Source organism: Alligator mississippiensis, chromosome 4, assembly GCF_030867095.1.
Source record: "Alligator mississippiensis isolate rAllMis1 chromosome 4, rAllMis1, whole genome shotgun sequence".
Lineage (NCBI taxonomy): Eukaryota > Metazoa > Chordata > Crocodylia > Alligatoridae > Alligator > Alligator mississippiensis.
The window spans coordinates 96,473,660-96,494,069 of NC_081827.1; the positions used below are offsets into that span (position 1 = coordinate 96,473,660).

A 20,410-nucleotide genomic window follows, 5' to 3' on the forward strand; every position below is an offset into this window, starting at 1 on the left:
CTTTGACAAAGTCAAAGGACAACCAAAACGGTTGGTTCCACATATGTAGTTAACTGGGGATTGAGATTTGTGAGTTATCAATGAATATAAGCATGATTAAAATACTAATTGGATAGGAAGTAAAAGTGCATTAGAGGAAATACGTTGTACAGTGACCAACTGAGTGTGGAAATAGAAGTAGTATGACTTAAAGTGAATAGGAGTGACTCAGATACCATGGCTACTGGAGCGGATATTGCCTACTTATGAATAAGGTGACATTAAGAAACTACTGGAGCACTCCACTTTGGTTCTGAGAAACATTTCAAAATGATAACTAATGCTCTTGACTTGTCTGTAGACTTAAGCCAAGGCACATTGACAGTCTGACACACAACGATACCAGCTGATGACAAAAAGGAAGCATTTTCCTAATAATTTTATGTATCCTATTTTACAGCTTAAATCTCTGGACTTATTGTTTGGTATCAATGCTTTTGTAATTTTGTTGTGAAAGATTTTGGCAAAATTATGCTAAAAATATGAGGACTAAGACTTTTCAAGATTCCTAAAGGGTTTTTAGGCCTCTGGTTTCCATTAAAATTCATAGGAATTAAGTACCCAAATCTCCAATGCGGAGTTGTAAGTGTCATCCAAGGAGTAAAGCAAAATATTTTTGTACAAACTTGCTAGTTTGGCACATTCTGACATATGCAAGACTGCTGCTTTTTAATACTTACATGGGAGTTTTGACAATTCTAATGCCTAGTGAAGATTTTTTTTACTCTTTGTTCTCTTGAGCTCCATACTGTCTTATTTCAGTGCGGCGTGAGAGACCACGTTCTAAGACCTGTGAACAGAAATACCATTCAACTTAGCTGAGCACAGTTTGTCTTTCAGAGGTAAAACATTTTAGTTCTAAGCAGTGGTGTTTTTGAGTGCGCTTCAGAGAGGATGCAGCTGTGGCTTATGTGAGAAACCAGTATTTCTTGAGTAGCAATGTCAGGATTGTGTATAAGAGGATAATGGCAGCTTCTGTCCCTCTGTGGTTTTACAAAAAAAAATTATTGTCCATGGCAGAGAGCCTGAACCTGGCAGTTTGTCTAACCTCCTGATTCATGGCCTTGGCTATGTTTTCTTCAGACTCTATGAATGTTTCAGATTTCATTTTGATTACCTTCATCTTCAACTGCTGTAATTTTTGTTTTAAACTCTTCTGTGTTGAGTTTTGACAGCTTGACATCTCTTCTCTTTTACCTGATGCATTTGAACTGTGCAAATTTGAGGTTTTTGGTGCAGTGGGCAAACTAAAAAATTGGAAAGCTTGCAATTAAACCAAACACAAACTTTTTGGTGTTTTGTGCTGATACAAAAACAGTTCTTAGGATGAAAGAAACCTCCCAATTTGTCCCAAAGCAAACGAGTAAGCAAATATTGGTTCCATTTGGGTCATTTTTAATAAGCAAAGCAGTATGAAGAAAGGGGCTGTACTTAATTGCCAAGTACCTCCGGCGGTTAAGGCACTTCAGTACTTGCTAAAATGTAGTTGGTGGTGCTTCTCAAGTGCTATGATAGTGCTATGGGTGCTTATGACTTGCTGTCTGCTACAAGGTTTTGGCTGACTCTGACAGTCAGTCACAGGGAAGCTGACCCTGGTTCAACAAAAACTGTAAGGATGTCAAAGAGCTTGTGGGAATTTTCTCCTTTTTACTTCTATGAATAGGGCCTAAAAGAAAGGCAATGTGATGCAGGAGAAGGCATCTGCATTCCTTTTCCTCTCGGTGCTTCTGTGGCATGTCAGCAAGCTTAATAATACAGTTCTCCCATCAATATCACAGCAGATCCCACAAGTAGAAGCAATGGAGTTAAATGGTAGGGCAGACAAAAAGGTAAAAAAAAAACCAACAACCAGATTGGAAATTAAGTCACTGCTGAAAGTAGAACGCAAAGGCTGGAAGTGTCATATTGCTATGAGGTGCTGAATGTGACATCTGAAGAAAACCATTGCCAGAACCAAGAGGAAAGTATTTACAAATAGATAATATATATTAGAATGATCTGGCCATTGTAGAAACTTGATGGGATGTATTTTATGACTGACACACTAATCTGTAACTACAGCGTATAGTGTACAAGAGAATGGAAAAATAGGGGCAGTGAAGGTAACATTTAAAAGGTAAGTGAGGGAGAGAATTTAGATCACAGGATTTTGAGAGTCTATGGTTTAAAAATCTAATGATTGAAAAAGATTCTGGTGGCTCTTTTACAGACCATCTAATCTTATTAACAAACCAAATGAGCTGGTCCTTAAAATTCTTTCTGTAATGTATAGGAAGAAAAACTATGCTGGGAGACCTTTGCTGGACAACTTGCACAGTCAGTAACTAAATCATCATAATTTATCTTTAGAAACTTTTTAATATAGAAAAGCTTGTCCTTTGCATAGGATAACTTTAATATGGGTTTTCATTCTTCTTTAGGCAAATAATTGATCATAGACCTAAATATTAACTGTTATACTACTGCTTATAAACTGGTAATATTTACTTTTTGCAAATGGAATATGTCATTAACTGGTAATATGTGTAATTTGCAAAGGGCTATTTTTTTTCCAAAGGTTAAAGCTATTCTCAGCTTAATTGACTGGGAAAATTAAAGTGGGAAGTGTTAACAAAAACTGGGGATTGTCCAAGGATATCCTACAGGATGTCCAAAATCCATGATTCCATAGATATGAAAAAAGTTACAGAGGGTGAGAAGCCATCCTGGTTACAGGGAGATATAGAAACGACAGTGAAAGTTAGTATATTAAAGGATGTAAGAGGCAAGCATTTTGTGGGTAATAATCTTTTTATTGGACCAATTGCATGGCTGGAATAACGTTAGACAAGCCTTTGCAGGCAAGGCATTCTTCATCAAGACCCCAGTCTAGTTCTTATATTTAAAAAGATGATTTGGAGACTGTCACTGCCAAAGCCTGGTAAAGTAATAAATTGTTACTTAGTAGACTATTCTCAACAAAGAATTGGGCCTAAAAAATAACGCTAGTCAGCATAGCTTAATGGAACACAAGTCTTGTCAAACAAACCATTATAATCCGATCCAAAAAAATCTGTTTCAAGGTAAATGTGACGTAGTATACTTAAATTTCCCCATTTGACTTAATTAAAACTATTGTGTAGTTTTTAAAGTCTTATGTTATATGGAATTGGCAAAGCATATGCTAAAGTACAAATTGGCTTACTGACAGATCTCAAGCATAGTTGTTAAAAGGGAGGGGTCAATGATCAGTGTATTTCTAGTTAAGTTCCCTCAGCGATCCCTCTTCCTCTTGTTCCAGAACTAATTTTCATAAACTATGTTCATGGTAACTTACAATTTTTTTTATGGCAAAGTTTGAATATGACAAAGCTTGGTGGCATACTAAATCATGTTGCAGTAGTTTGCTGTTAGTGACATGAATAGCTGAGTTAAGTGGTCACAATACAACAAAATGTGTTTGTAATTCAGCCAAATGAATGGTAATACATCTGGAAATCAAGAAAGTAGGTTGTGCCTACTAAAAGGAGATACTCTATCTTGTAGGACAGGAACTCAGAAGAATATTTTTATAGTTTTAGTGCTTAGGGTCAGAAGGGACCTAAACAGATCTTTGGGTCCAACCCCCTGCCCCGGGCAGGAACGGGTGCTGCGGTCATATCACCCCGGCCAAATATCTCCAAATATGTTTGTGGGGATCATTATATAAAATTGCCTCAACATGGCCTGTCAGTGCAGTGATGTAGTTAAAAGAGCAATAGTAATCCTTCAATGTAAAAACAGGAGAATATCAAGTAGAAGCAGGGAGATGGTTTGCTGTATTAGTCTGAAGACAAGGCAGAAGGAAGAGCAGAGTGGCACCTTGGAGACTACCTGGTTTAGAGAGACCTGCTGTTGTAGGCAACATCCTACTTTGTCAGATGTTATTGAAGGAGCTTGCAGAAAGATAAGATGGCATATAAAAGGGAAAGGCACAGGAGGAAGGGGATGCTGCTAAGAGAGGTAATAAGTGGGTTGATTAGAACAAAAAGGCCCCTTCCCATCCCTGGCAGTGGGTGTGGGGGAGACAAGCTGGCGTATCCAGGCAATGGGGCTGGGTGTGGCAGCCAGAGCCACCACCACTGGGGCTGCTGGGAAGCGAGTCTGGCTACTGTGCTGTTCCAGCGCTGCTGCATGCCTGCGAGTGGTGGGGTTGGCTGCATATTCTATGGTCCAGGCTGTGCCCTGCACCTGGGCCAGGGAGGACCAGGGACCTGCTGTAGACTGGACGAGATCCCTTGGCAAGCTGAATCTGGTCCGCAGGCCATATTTTGCCCTGCCCTAGTCCTTGTTGAGACCATGGTTAATACAATCAAGTGTGTGGCTGATTTCTTTTCTGTGATTTGTGTGTCAAGTTGGTTTTGAAAAGGGTTTTTTTGTTTGTTTGCTTTTTCATTTAAGGACAGCTGCGCTGAGGTCTGAGGTAGAAGCAGGGACGCTAATTTTGCTTCTTTGTATAGTATTGGTAAAACAGAATATGATGCTAGTTATGAGGTCCATGCTTTTAGAAGGATGTAGAGATAGTAGCAAGAGTTTAAATGAGATTTCATCATTTTCATCTCCTTAGAATATGATTAATGTCCCCCATTTTTGTGTGATGCTTGAATTCAGTTTCCAGGAGAGATTGTATCATCTCTGAGGCAGGTATCAAGCTGGAGAGTTAGGGTCCCTTCTGGCCTGGAATAGAGATCCCTTGCTCAAGGGCCTTGGGGAAAATAGGTTTGCCTATATTGGCCTCCTCAGAGTTGGAACACTTGCAGCTGATTCATTGTAATGCTGAGTACTTTTCCCTGGATCTTGAGAGTGTATTTTACCGAGTCATTCCTGTCTTTGCAGTGGCAGGATTTTGAAAGTGCCCTCATCCCCATGCTTTACCTGTGGCAATTTAAAGATCTTTTTTTTTTAATGTTTTAGGCATTATGCTTGGTAGTTGTGCATGAGGGTTGTTCCTGAAAAGAAAAAAAGGTTTAGTCTTTTTGGAGGTTAGCGGGGAGAGTGGTGATCCTGCCTTTAGCAGGAAGTTGGTCATCTGACCTCTTGAGTTTCCTTCCAGCCCTATTTTTCTATGATTCTAGAATGATATTGTAATGAACTTTCATACTTCAAGGCGCCAACTAGCTGCTTGCATGGAAGAGAGAATTTTTACCTCCATGTACAACTGTCCAAAAATAATGTAGGTCTTTTGCCTTCCTCTGGAATGTCAGAAATTGTCCACATGTGGAGATGGGATGCTGGATGGGTCCAGGACACTGGACTAGTAATCTGAGGTGTGTCAGATGGTATGTTATGCTAGTTAGGTCAGCATCATTCTGATTGCCAAATTTGGGGGTCAGAGAGAATTTTCACCCAGATCAGATTAGCAAGAACCGTGAGGGGTTTTTGTCTTCTCAGTGTGGCGTGAGCTTTGTCTTCTGGGACCATTGAGATATGATCCAATTCTTGCCACTGGAGGAGCTCCAGACATTGTGTGACAATTTAGCCTCTCTTGTTTTCACAGTTTAATCACTAACATTATTTTTCTAACTAAAAGCTTTGGTTGTAATTTGGGGATATTTGGATGAAACATAATGGTTTGTGATATGCAAATGATCAGACTGAATGATAGAGTTGTCTCTTCTGACCTAAACCTTGGAAATATTAAATGTGTTCATTATAAAGGACAATATGGTACCCAGACTTCTGAGGAAATATTAACCTGAGATGGCTGCCAGACAACATTCTTTTCCAGAGGTCTTAATAACTCTTCCTCTCTGTCTTCCTACAGATTTCCCTGACCCCTAGGAATATAGTCCAATATTAGCAGGGACAAAAAGCTACACTAATTTTGATAACGTTTTACTGGGATGGTTCTGGCTCTTGTACCTGATATAGATTTCCATAGAATTTGCCAAATGCCTCCTGGTGTATATGGATATAATACTTTAAAATAAAGATCAGTACTTGTACCAGTTGGCTGTCATATGGAGTAAGAAGTCCTTCTCCAGGAAGACTTACTCAAAGTGGAAGAAAATTTCAATATGGATCACACAAATTTACACTAATTTGAGGTGTAATGTATGCTGTTGCTCAGACAGGCAGGGTTGGTATTTGGGTCTCTCGAGTCTCATCTTGCAATGATATTGACATGTTACACTCTTGTTGAGCCATTCGTGATCTTTCCACTCACAACAGTATCAGCAATATTACTTAATATATTTCATGCTTATGGTGGTAGCTTCCCTGATGAGATCTTGCTGCTAACTTTGCACAGTTCACGGGTCTTTCTTTTGTGCCACTGTTGGAGTGCTCTAACACACCACCTTCTAACCATCACTTCAGCTTGTAGAGTTGCTGACCTCTAAGCAAGACTCCTATGAGCTGCACTCCCAAGTTCCACCCTAAGATAGTTTCACTTTGTCACCTGAACCATTCATTACTTTGCAAGTTGTCTTTCAGAAGATGCATTCAGTGTTCAGAGAAAAGAGACTACGTAGTATTCTCCTAGGATCAAGCCATTTTGATCATTACCCTTCTTTTGTGGCTGTTTAGTTGCTCATCCATCTCATTGCAGGATCTCCAAGTGCATTTCCAGTTGCTGTTATTGGTTGATGAGCTTCTAACTTTGAACACTGATGCACGCTCCAACAGAATGCAGGCCACATCTAGTGTCTGCTTCCAAGAGGTTCCTTGTTTGTGAGATATGCAAAGGTCAGAATGTAGAATAAGCTGCTGATTCCCATGGAATAGTATGCTGTTGGTATGGCTGCTGGGATAGACATTACATTTGGATGAGCAGTACTAGAACTACTGTTTGCCTAATAAAGCTTGTATTCCATACACTTGCCATCTAGGGATGATATTGTTACCTTTAGTGGGATCCACACCGACCTATTTTTAGAGAAAATGGTTATTGGCCCTACTGTCTGTCACAGGCCAACTGGGCACTGTGAGTGTATCAATTTTATCACAGACCAACTGGGCTGTTTGATTCAGTTTCGGATCGAGGAGGCAAAGCTGGGAGTGGAATAAAGGCAAATTTATTACAGCTCGCGCTCTCTCTCTCTCACCAGTTAACAGAAAGATAAATGCGATAAGCAGATAAGGCAGTATAAAAGAGCTAATAGTAAATAATAACAACAGATAGATAGATCAATCTGTCACAGGCCAACTGGGCACTGCGAGGGTATTAGCCACACTGGGCTGTTCAAAACAACAAATAGACAGACATGGGTTGGCAACTTATCGATAGTCCCTCAATGCCAGGTGCATGCCAAGTGATTCCAGCGAAGTCAGGCATCCCTGATGATCGATGCTGTCAGAGGGATTACCGGGGAAGATCCCTTGCTCAGGATCCGATCCTCACTCACACCAGGAGTCTGGGGTCCGGGCGTGGGACAGAAATGACCATTCTGTTCCCTCCTTCCTGCTGGTTACCTGATGCGTGTGTTGTTTGTTTTTTTTTTATACCTAGCCTTATGTTAATCTGTTGGCCTCAGGGCCACTCACAGTGTTGCCCTATAGCTGTTACCCTATGGGATTGAAAGGTGTTAAAATTATCATAAAAGGTTACTACCCAGACTCAGGTTTATCCAATAAGCAAATTATGATGCAGCACCTTTAGGTTTGAAATTGATATCGCTCCGCCTAAATCCCAACCCCTTTTAGGCTTCATTTGAATATGCTTTCCTGGAATGTATTGGGTATGCCTAGCAGTTAGATCCAGTTTTTATCACTAAGGCTGAACCCTGAGCAAAAAACCATTACGCCAGCTAATCTCACAGCTACAGCTTTGCCTATGGGGCCCAGTCAGTTCCATGAACAGTTAATTTATCATTTTGGTTAAACTTATGACAGACAAGTTACATTTGCAGTTTACAAACTTACAAGCTTATATTAACTAATATTACCTATTTAGGCAAAATACCAAATGCCTCCAAGAAGCACATATTATTGCTTATTAATCCCTCTGGTTCTGGATGTCACAACCATCAAAGTGCATGCTGTGACCCACTCTCCATTTCCTCATTTTTGAGGCTCTGATTTTGAATCATGAGAGAAATGAGAGGATTGCAAGAGTCTTAGGCCCTTGTATAGAAGTGAGAGGGTACACGTATAACCGTGACAGACTGCTAATCAAAAATGTTTTGATCTTGCACATAAGGTTCAGGTGTTAGTTCCAGCTGTGCCCACACTGACTACAACATCTGGAAGAACTGTAATTACTGTAGAATCAGTGATCACTCTTTGTCCATTCTTTGAAACTGTCAAGTTGGTTAGAAGAGAGGTTGCTTATATGTCAGTGAGGTTGTCGTACAATCTTGAAGTTACAAGTATGGTGGAAGTAAATGAAAATGAAGTCCTTTACACACTGCAGCAATAGGACCTTGATTGTTCTGTATAGCTTTGATAGCTGCCTGAAAGGATATAGGTGTCACCACTTTCATTTTTATAGACCACTCCTCAAAAATGTCTACAATTTCATTTAAAAAAAAGTGTGTAGTGAAAAAAATAATTAATTAACATGAATGTCACCCTAATATCTGTTTTAAATTAGTTCACACCTTGATAAACAAACTTGAATGTTTGTGTGCCTGATTAGAAATATCTTTCATGACTTTACTTAGAAAAACAAAGGCCTCACTCTCCCTCCACCTTTTTTAAATTGACATCATGTCTAGACCAAGCCCCCGTGTCATCAAAGAGAACACAGCAAAACCACCAGCCATAATCTCTGTGTCCCACTGGTACATGAAGAAGAGTTAGTACATAGCACATGTGCATGCATGTGGATACACACACATACTCTAGCAAGGAAACAAAGACATGTTGAGCTTTGCCTGGAATTATGACACCTAAACCCTGGCATAGTTGCAGAATGAGAAGAACATAAATAGTCCAAGGTTTTGTAATTTGAAAGGCACTCGGCTATGGCAGTGAGCATTGTGTAACTATCTGTATAGATAAAGCATTAAGGAGTTCTGAATCCTCTATCCTCTCTTTAGATCATACTTTAGGGCTCTAAGGCTCTAGTAACAGTTAGCCTAGTTGCTGTGGGTGGATCTAGGGTTACAAAAAGGGGGTGCCGATGATGTTTTGGCATCATCCTATATAACACAACACATTTTTCTCAAGGTAAAAAGAAACTTGAAGCTTTACTGATATGCTAGGGCTATATTATTCAGTTAACATTGAAGCAAAAACAAACAATGTCATTGGAAAGAGTTAAAAACAGTATGCATGGCTATGAGCAGGGATCTGGGTTTTCTGTTTCCTACAGGAAAAAAAGGAGAAAACTGGATTTCCCATTTTAATTGGAGAAAAAGGGAAAATCTGTGTTTATAGCAGGAAAACCCAAGGATTTCCCTCTTTTGCAAAGAGCTCTGCAGGCTGACTGAGTTCTAGCCTGCAAGTGCTGTTTGCAGAAGGGGCAAGAAAGCCCCAGCCCTGCCTGGAGGGGAAGGGAGAGGGGGAAAGGGCGGGATCTGATGCAGTCACTTACCCAGAGGCTGCCACAGGAGGAGGATCAGTCTTCTTTGTTCCTGGAGTTAAGTGGGGCTTGGGGGTTGTGGGGCAGGGCTGGGGGGGAAGCTGGCTGGGGGCTGAGGGAGTGAGGACATGTTGGGGGAAGACGGAGTGTCAGCCAGCCGGCAGACATTCCTGGTGGGGCTTTCCACAACACTTTCCCCTACCTCAGCCTGGGCAGGCGGGTGGGCAGGCAGGAGGAAGGGGTGGGTTACAGGGTGCACCGCAGGGCATGGTGGCAGAGGGGCGAGGGGTGCTGCTGGCCCCCCACCTCAGCTTACTCTGTGCCCGCTCCCAGGAGCAGGGCAGAGGGGCAAGGGCAGCAGTGCCCCTCTGCAGGCCACATGTATGCTACCCAGCCTGGAGGGAAGAGGAGCTCGCACATGGCAGCCTCCACTGCAGCTCATGCCACTTACCTGCGGCTGGTGGTGCAAAAGCCACGCAGGACGTGAGGTGTGATGGTGGCTGCCGCGTGCAAGGCCCGCGTGCCCCCCCCCTCCCCCCCAGCCAAGCAGGCATGTGAGGCCCGCAGAGGGGCACTGTTACCTTCACTCCTGCTCTTTGCAAGCAGCGCGGGGCACAGCAGTGGTGCTAGTGGCCGTCGCTGCCACGTAAGCAGAGGTGTGCTGTGGGGGCAGCTGCCAGCGGCAGTGAGGTGGTGGCTGGCAGTGGTAGTGTGGTAGCGGTGGCGGCCACTGCATGCCAGCACCACTCCACCCCTTCTGCCGTGCCCTGCGCTGCTTGCCCAGAGCAGGGCCAGAGGGGCGGGGGCTCGCACATGGTGGCTGCCACCATACCCCATGTTCATGTGGCTGTCCTGCTGCCAGCAAGTGGAGTGAGGTGTGGCAGTGGCTGCTGCATGTGGGTCTTCCCCCCCCCCCCCACCAGCTGGGCAGCATGTGTGTGGCCTGCAGAGGGGCACTGCTCCTGGAAGCAGGCACAGAGTGAGCTGAAGTTGGGGGCTGGCAATGCCCCTTGCCCCCCTCCACTGTGCCTTGGGGTATGCTCTGTTTTCCCCCTTCTCCCTGTGTGCCCACCTGCCTGCCTGGGCTGAGGGAGGGGAAAGTGTTGGGGAAAGCCCCACCAGCAGTGCCTGCTGGCTGGCAGGTACTCCATGTCTTCCCCCAACACATCCTCACTCTCTCCGCCCCCAGTCAGCTTCCCCCACAGTTGCTGTGTGGGCTTCCCCTCTCCCCAGCCAGGCAGCATGTGTGTGGCCCACAGAGGGGCACTGCTGCCCTCGCCCCCCTACTCCCTCCTGAGAGCAGGCACAGAGATGCACTCCTCCCCCATTCTCAATCTGCCCCACCAACCCCTTCCCCCCCATCCCCCCCCACACACACCTACCTGCTGGGGGGGGGTGTTTGTTTGTGCGTCTGTTCCTATGCTGTCGTGTGTGGGGCTGGGGGGCTGTTGTTGGGAGTAAGGGGCACGAGCAGGACTAGGGAGGCTGGGGGGGGGGGGGCACTAGAAAGGCCGGGGGGTAGGGGGGCCCATGGAGGGCCTTTAATTTTTATCATGGATTTTAGGGGTTTTTTTATCAGAGAACTTGTGATTTATTTTTTTTTTCCTCAGGGAAAACCAGGATCCCTGGCTATGAGCTAGGACTACATTAGTAGGAGCAGCTAATTGGCAGCAGAATTGCAGGAAAAGGCTAGCTTAATTAATAGAATCTCAAGACCTTTAAAAAGGAGAGAGAGTCATTAGCACCTATGGAATGAAGAGTTGAGAAGGAATCTGGTAGACTTAATGAGCTGTTAATTCAGTTGATGCTTTTGCACCACTGCCAAGCAGGGTTTTTTTTTAAACTTTGGATGGAGGAGAAATCAAAGTGGGGGGGTGCAAATGCACCAGTGCACCTCTCTGAAACTGCCCCTGCCAGTTGCTATGATAATGGAGAATTCTTCAAATAAAAATTGGTCTAAAATTATGCTGTTATAAAACCACTATGAATATCTTCTTGCAGGCCCTCAGAAGAACATCATGATCATCCCAGTGTGGCAATGGGAGATCTTCAGTCAGATGATGAGATCATGAACAGCTCTGATGAAGATGACGACACGAACTCTGATTCCAGCAAAGGGGAACTTGATCCTCAAGATAAGCAGGTGTCTATGATTTTTTAAACTATCTGTATTCACTTTTTTTTTTTTTTTAGTTTCCCAGAGCTTGAAAAGGCTTTGTTTGATATCTCTGCATAAGATGCTTTAAAAATATATTTCTGTTAAATATAAGGATTTTTTCTTTTCTTTTTTTTTCCTTTTGATAACTTAGCAATATTTATCTTTCTAAAACTTCAAATTTGCTCTGGATTTGCAAGTCTTTTTGATGTGTTAAAATGTGCTTTCTTCTTAAGGTCATGAAAGAGTGTGCACTGCCTGGTCCACTAGTTCATTCTTAATACCTCTTTAAGTCTCTGTGAAACAGGCAGGCTTGACTGGCTTTATTTGCATGTATCAAATTGCACCATTAATAAAATATCAATTTCATGTGCCTTCAGGATTCTTCTTGGTGCACTGGAAAACACAAGAAACTGCTGACCAAGATTGGGGGAAGCAGTGAATGGGGGGCTAGACCTGCTATGGCCTGTCCAAAAGCAGCTCAGCAGTTTGAAGGGGTAGGGGTAAATAAAACTATTACGGTGTAGCAGTGTTTCAGCTCTGTGTTGAAGAAAATGGCTACTTTTTAATAACAACTTCTGTTTTTCAAGGCAACATTTAAATTAGTATGTCCTGCCACATGTATTTTTCAAATAAGTTAACTGTTTTTGCTGCATGTGTAGTGTAGACACTGTCTTTCTGGCACTGAGGGAATAAAACATCCTGCCTCTTAACTGGTTTGCATCTCGTGCTTTCCTGTAGCTTGAAACACCAGCTACCTGTATTGGAATTAGTGTTGAAACCCTATTTCTTGGTTCTAACAGCAAGCCTTGGCCCTCAGTCATAGCCTTTCCTGCTTGTATCTACTCATCGTGAAGCAGATGACATTAATGAGGTCTTTACTTGTCTACTGAGTTTATTTTGCTGGAATATTATCCATTTAAACATCTCAATTCGCTATTTTCATACAGGTGCAGTACAATGTTTATTTTGTGGACTCGTTAGAACTTTTTGGAGGCATTTTATTTGTAGGCATTCTAGTGGGCCTGTTCTGCCTTAAGTGTCCTAGTGAGTTGTAAGCCACTAATTTGCATCAAGGGCCTGGTCTCTCCTAGCTTCACTATGTACTGGATAGGATAGTTTAGAAGACTTCTCCCGGCACTTCAGTCCCATGTAGGTCTCGCCTGTTCCTCCTTCAAGCCAAAGGTGTTCTAGTATTATAATACTCTCTCTTTAAATCAAATGAGCATCTGGGGTATTGTCCATCTCTCACCTTTCTGAGGATGTTCCTTATCTTCTCTCATAAGCATTAGAAGATCCCTTCAGCCTTCTAGTGTAGTCTGTTTGCCTTCAGACCTGCTGGGATTACTGTTTCTTCACCTCCTTCCAAGTGAACTATCCCTTTGCTCCACAGTGGAATATTATGGGACAGGATTGATACAGATTTTATGTTGTTAGAAGAACAAAGTTTAGGTAAAACCTTGTAACAAGTTTGAATTTCCTCCTAGTGCTCTGAACTCTGATTTCAGGGAATCACCATTTCTCTGGATAAATGGGAAGGGAGAAAGAGGAACAGTCTGTTTTGATGGAAATGATTAGAATTATGTGCATTTGTATAAACTAACTCCTCTCGGTAAAAAATCTTTTGCAAAAGATTGAGAGAGATTTCTAGGAATGCAGAGTTGGAGCACATCTTTGTTATGAAACTTCTCATATTTCATTGAATGTTAGCTGGCTGTGGTGCAGCTCAGAACGGGTGGCTGAACCATCTGTTTTTTAACTTGCTTCAGCTGGCCTATGGCACGTGGATCTGACAGCTGGAGATCAACTTTACTAGCAATCTGCTTCTTGCCTAAAATTTTGCTCACAATTTTTGCAGCTGTAGAGGAAAAGGAAACAATCTTCACATCGGTGATCAGCTGTTTAGTTATTTTTGTTTTTCTTTTGTTTTGTTTTTCTTTGCAGACATCCAGACTTAAGTTTATGCTTTTTATCCAATATAGTGGGTACACTAAATGTTTCTTCAAATACAATGACTGAGGAAGAATGCCTCAGTTTTCAGTTGAGAGAAATCAAGAGTCAAAACTTTGAATCCTGTGCTTGACTAAAAAAGCACCAAGGGGGATTTCAGCATTAGTTGCCATGAGAAGCTTTATTCCAAATGGGGTCAGAAATGGGGGGCAGTGATATCTTATTTTGAACTTTAATTTGCATTGGTATTTTACAGTTGCTTCATTTAAAAAAAATTATATTTCATTTGTTAGTTACCTAGTGTTGGCTACACATGCTTTGATTCTCTTTTCCATCAAGACACAGGTTTTGTACCGTCGTCTTGTCTGAATTAATGTAGGTTTAACGATGAGCTAGACTTATGGCAAATACACATATAACTTGCAAGTATCAATGGCAGACAGACCTAGAATTTCACTCTTAGGCCATGGACAGATGTACATTTGAAACGCTCCAAATTCTGCTCCGGTTTGGTGTGCTTCAAATTCGGAATGCTTCAGGATATGGACAAACATTCAGCCCCTGCCAGAGTGCTTTTGAATCGTTGTAGTGGCATGCATTGATGTGCTCTTCGGCCAGGGGTGTGTGACAAAAGTGTTGCTTGGTCCTTTAGGTGTGCCTCCAAACCCAGGCAGTAGGGAGGAAGAGTCGGATTGACAGCTGATGCATGCTTCCTTGTGCACTCTGGCTCTGGTCTCCCAGTTCCAAGCATAAAGTGCCATACACAGGGTCATACTCTCCAACCCCGGAGCTGAAGAGATGGATTCAGTTGCATGGGTCTTGGACTCCAGAGATTGCTTAGGATGGCAGTATGCTTCCCACTAGAACTGGGAGATCCTGTTTAGTCTCTACTGCTCTTTTGTCTCCTACCAAACCAGGAGATTAGAGGCAGGTCAGGTTACTTCTCTCCAGCCCTGGTGTTGGAGAAAGGAATTCCTTGAATGATTCCTTGCATGAGATTGCTGAGGATGACAGAGTGCACAGGACAGCACTCACTGGCTCTCCACCTGGCCTGGCTTCAACCCCTCCCCCTGTAGGCGGGGGGAAAGGCAGAGCACTGTGGGATGCCAAGGGACCCGTCAGCTCTCCTGTTGCACTCTGACTGTCCAGACATTCCAGGAAGTGTTTTTAAAAAAATAAAATAAAAAAGCACTGCAAAGATGTTCCTCACTTTTTTTTAAGGATCACTTTGAAGTATTACAGCCAGTTTTGAAGCATTTATTTGGCTGTGAATGACTGCATGCTTGCTGTTTGGAGCACTTCAAGCATTACATCTATCCAGAGCCTTAATGTCTTCTTTCAAAGGGTATTTAATTTTTAGGCCTACCAATCAGTATCATGGATGCTACAATTCGATTTTAAACTCAAGAATTTTATATGCTGGTTTCTGTTTAAAGGAGAGCTAGGCATGAGGTGGTAGTGTTCAGATCGTTTATACCTGTGGAACAATGGTCTACGTACAATGCTATTGATTCCAATGAAGGGTGGAGCCAGGGGGAGCGCACTGGTGTAGTTGGATGCCCCTTTGATTTCTGGGCCCCCCTGAAACCAGCTGTCTGGCAGCAGCAGCATTTCTAGTCAGGCAGCAGTGAGAACACAAACAGACTTCCTGAAAATCTACCTGATTTCTTCTAAATTAATTTCGCAGGTGTTAACGACCCTCCTTTTTAATGGTTTTAATGTTCCACTAATTAAGCTAGCCTTTCTTCTGCAATTTAGCTGCCAGTTAGCTGCTCCTGATAATGTAGCTCCTATTTCACAGCCCTGCAGACTATTTTTAACTGAATCGTATACTCTCAGTCCCTAACATAGTAATAAAGCTTCCAGTTACTTTTTACCTGGAGAAAGAATTGTGTTATACAGGATGTTGAACCACATCATTTGCATTGGGCACATCTAAACGTGACTCTGTCGCCATAGCAATGCTCTACAACGACATAGCACCCATGGGTGTCTGCACGTGACCAGCAGTTACTTCACCATAGCGGTGTGCTCCCCCATTATAGTGTGCTGCTATGGCAAAGTAGTTGCAAAAAATAACCGTGTGCTGCACATACGGTGCAGTACAGGTGGTTACTGCACCTTGCTTTGGTACTTCCAAAAAAAAGTACTAAAGCATGGCACAGTAACAGTGTTGCTATAGGGCAAAGTGTAGACCTGCACATTGTAACTTTCATAAATTGCTTAGAGGTTCAAAATTTAACCCCTGAGATAGTCACAGTTTTGTTAACTGTTATCTCAGTGGTTCTCAACCTTTTTAGACTCGAGGCACCCCTCCATAGCTTTATGAATTGGGCAGCACCCCATTTCAAAAACTAATTTATGTATTATAATGCTAACCTCTTTGCAGAGGGGCTAGGCAGCAGGCTGAGGAGCAGCCACGCAGGCTGGAGCCTGAACCTCCATTTATCTCCTCACACCTAGCTTGTCTCTTTATCTCCTCACTCCGAAAACGATCCCCTAGTATCCCAGGGTGCCATGACACTCTGGTTGTGAATCCCCTGTTCTCTCTCTCCTGCTTGCTTATTAAATTATGTAATGCCTTGTGACACCAGAATAATAAATGTGTAATATATGGTTTCAATGCCATATGACGTTGAAAGTACATAGCCTGGAATAAAAATGTACAGCATGATAATCACATTACTGTCCTCTCTTTGGAATAGTGCAGAAGCAGGAAAAAAAAAAAAAGAAATAATATTGCCATCTTATTTTTAAAATATATAACAAATGTATATGAGTGTAATGAAATCTAAGGTTAAGATTAATTTATTATCTGTACTTCATTGCAACAGTGAATATGTTTCCACCAAGACTTCAGTTGGCTGTTTGTTCTGTAGGTTATATATCTGATTATTTATGATGTATTAATCCATATCACTTCTTCCTCCACACCCTATTTTAATTAAACCTGAATATATAATAGATATAGTCCCAGCCAGTAACTGGGACTGGCACTTGGCAAACTAGAACTGCTAATTTCTTTTTTTATATGGCACACACAATTAGGTTGCATATAAACATATTTCTGTCATTGTGCCCTTCCCATCTATTTGTTTACTATACTTACATCCTGCACCATGTTAAAATTTTGGCCCTAATCCCATAAATTGCTTTGTGCAAATGAGTATCTTCACTTATGCAACTTCTTTGGGGCTCCAGGGAAATTCAGGGTCCATCTTTGTGCTGTAGCTTGCATGGCTTATAGTGTTGGTTTCCCACCCATGACCTTTTATGCTGCAAATTGTTTTAGTAGGAAATTTGGGAGTGGGGGGTAAAAACATTAGAGTACTTGCTTGAAACTGATCTTTGTTACATGTGTGTTGTGAACACAGAATAATGTTATCATTTTATTTGCAGAGTAAGGCAGCTGAAAAGAAAACAAAAGTTTACCATATTGCTAAAGAGATCATGAGCTCAGAAAAAGTGTAAGTGTCAGTTCTGAACTTGATACTTATTTTGATTTATTTCAATACAATAGTTCAAACATAATGGTTTGCTTTTTGTTGCTTTTCAAACAGGTTTGTGGATGTGCTAAAGCTCTTGCACATTGTAAGTATCTAGTAACATTTGTTCTGTTTAATGTTAAACCTGTATGTTGTAGTCTAGTGAACTTCATTTCCCTTAACATTTCCTCATTTAAAGCAACCTAGTAAAACATATTCCATGGTAGTATAAGAATTACTGAAAAATTCCTAGCACTTTTCCATAATAAGTAGACTGGATAAATATATTAATGTTCCTCTCCCTAGTCCCTCTTGCTGTGATGCAAATGCAGATTTTAATTAAACAGAAGTCTGACTGAATAATAAATATATGGTTAATTGTTTTAATCTTGGGTAGTATGGCAATAAACATTCTTCCTTCATGAAAAATGTTTTATGAAACTCAATAGCTTTTATTATATACTCCATATATAAAATTACTGGTTCATTAGATTATTTTCCCTAGGCTTTTATATTTCATTCGTTACTGTCAGATTGTATGTTTAGAACTCCAACTATTTACAGGTATTCATTTTGCCTTACCTGGGTATAACACAAGTCTATATAGTACCAATGTCCAAGGATGGAAATATGCAAATTAATATTTATTCAAGTCTAGCTAGTGCCATTGTGTATAATCTTTACCTTGCATGCCAGTGAAACAATCGTATTTCAGGGGTGTTAGTTGTAGCCATATTGATCTAAGCACATAGGCAGACAAGATTATTTGGGTAAATGTGATATCTTTTATTAGACCAACTGAATAGTTGGAAAAACTGTTCTTTGAAAGCTCTTGGGCACAGGTATCCTTCAGGCATAGGGAGAGTCTGCTGGTGTTCTCTCAGGGGTCAAATAGAAACTTAAGCCAATATGCCAAATGCAAGTTTATGAAAATGCAAATGCATGGCAGGAAAGATTGGAGGGGATAGGAGTTAATGGGTGTAAGACAGGTAGGTGAGGGGGGGGAAATAAAAGAGGAGAATGTCCACAGGTGATGAGATGTTAACTGGTAAAATGTAGGGAGGTTACTTGGGGTTATTGGATGGCAGGCAGGTTGTAATGTGCCATAAATCCAGTGTCTGCATTTAGTCCATGATTCTTTGTATCTGGTAGATTTTATGAAGTGAAGCTTGTAGGCTCATCTAGGAAAGATACTCTATAAATTCCCTTTGAGGATTAAAACTGAGAGATTGGAGAGAGAGTGGTTGTCCTGTGAGAAATATGCACCCACAGGTAAATGGGTATTTTTATTTGATAGATTTTCAGTGTGCATTTGTTCTGGTACGCAGTTGTTTGGTTTTTCCTATGTAGTTTCCATCAGGGCATTTAGTGCACTGGATTAGATGTATTACATTTCTGGAGGTGCAGGTGTAAGATCCAGGTCTAGTGATGATTCTGTTGTGGGATTGGTAGAGATGTGTTGGCAGGCTTTATATTTCTTATCCCAATACTTGGAATTACATCACATTATAAACTATGTGCCTTCCAGTAACCCCAGGTAACCTCTCTACATTTTACCGGTTACATTTTATCACCTGTGGACATTCCCCTCTTTTGTTTCCAACAACCCCCCCCCCCCCCCCCCCCCAAGCTATCTGTCTCTCCCCCATTAACTCCGATCCCCTCTGATCTTCCTGGCCATGCAGTTGCATTTTCACAGCCTCCATTTTGCATATTGGCTTAAGCTTCTATTTGACTGGAGAGAGAACACCAACAGACTCTCCCTATGCCTGAAGAAGGGTGCCTGTGCCCGAACGCTTGCAAAGAATTTTTTTTCCAACTATTCAGTTGGTTTAATAAAAGATATCCCATTTACCCAAATAACCTGGTCTGCCAGCGAAACAATTGGGTATTGTAAAAACAACTATAAAAGATGAAAGGAATAGTACCTAATGACGAGTTTAGGTTTCCGTTGGCATATGATTTTGGTGTCTAATGCATTAGAAGACCATATAGCCGAAGCGTTAAGAATAGATTGTGTAAACAACTACATTGATGAATAAAATGTTTTAAATCAGAGCAGTGTACTGATAAAATATGGTTTCTTATCATCATTACATTATCCTTACCCTCGTGTTTTTCCAGTCTGCATGTTGATTACAGTTTATTTCCCAGGGAGGAGGAGTAGTCTTTAACTAATGATTATCTTGTGCAGCACGTTCTACCAAATCAGACAGATGCATTTTTCCATGCATCCCCTTGAATACAGGAAATGGAAATATTACTAGAACACCTGTTGACCTTTTTTTTTCTTTCCCTCTGAGTAATTTTCTTCCTATAATATTAGGGTTTGAATTTTAAAAATTCATAGCAGGCAATGATGGTTAATTTATAATTTGTACTTGGCACTGGATTTTAGTACAAGCCTTAATAATTTTAAGTACTGATTGGAACAGAAGAGTTGGATAGACTGAGTTATGGGCTGATAATGTTTAAAATAGCAGAACTTTCAGTTATCAGTTTTTAATTGTTTGCCAACTGTTAAGTATACTTTATGGCGATCACTTCTCTCCATCTCTGTCTCTTTTAACCCATAAACTATTTGAGGTTGTGATTGATTGTACTGTGCCTTGCACAGGGGTCCTGTGATCTTAATGGAGTTTAGCTCTGATTGATTGTAAGATAGAAAAGTATGTATAATTTAATCTGGAAAATCTGCACTCAGAACAGGGCTCTCTGGGAAAAATTTTTTAAATTATTTTTAACCATTAAAAAGAGAGCCATCATTTCTCTTGGCAAAGTTTATGGGAACTGGTATTGTGTTTAAGTAGAAGAGTACTCCTGAAGGTTTTGAATACTTTATTTCTTGTATCTCACCTGCACCTTTTCCCCCAAAACCAGCTGGGGAAAATTGGGGGTGCACACTATATGCAAGGAAAAGGGATTTGCACGGGTCAGGAAATTTGGTGGAAGGGAGTGGTTCTGGGAATTAGCACTGCCACTGTTCCTTTCCTTCCTCCCTTTTCATACCAAATTTCCATACTCATGGGGATCCCACCACCAGTGCACTGAATTGGGCACAGGGTTGGTCCATGGCCTGAACCTGGCATGCTGGAGTCCATGACAACACATACTGGTTCTGGGGCTCTGTGCTGGGTTGGATCTGGCGCACAACTCCAGAGCCAAGTACATGACTGGAGCCAGTGTGTGGCCTTGGACTCAGCATGCGAGGTCAGAGCTGGTACACAAGGTCAGTCCCAGCATGTGCCCCTGGAGCTGGTGTGTAGGATCAGATTTGGTGCATGGCTAGGCATGCCG

General features: G+C 41.8%; 1 protein-coding gene across 1 annotated transcript in view; it reads left to right on the plus strand.

Moving 5' to 3' along the window:
- Positions 1-20,410, plus strand: part of FGD6 (FYVE, RhoGEF and PH domain containing 6) — a 104,017-nt gene that overhangs the window by 37,456 nt on the left and 46,151 nt on the right. Inside the window, exons 3-5 of the mRNA XM_006273629.4 lie at positions 11,525-11,666; positions 17,028-17,095; positions 17,189-17,219. Coding sequence (XP_006273691.1) covers positions 11,525-11,666; positions 17,028-17,095; positions 17,189-17,219 — 241 coding nt within the window. The remainder of the gene's footprint in view (positions 1-11,524; positions 11,667-17,027; positions 17,096-17,188; positions 17,220-20,410) is intronic.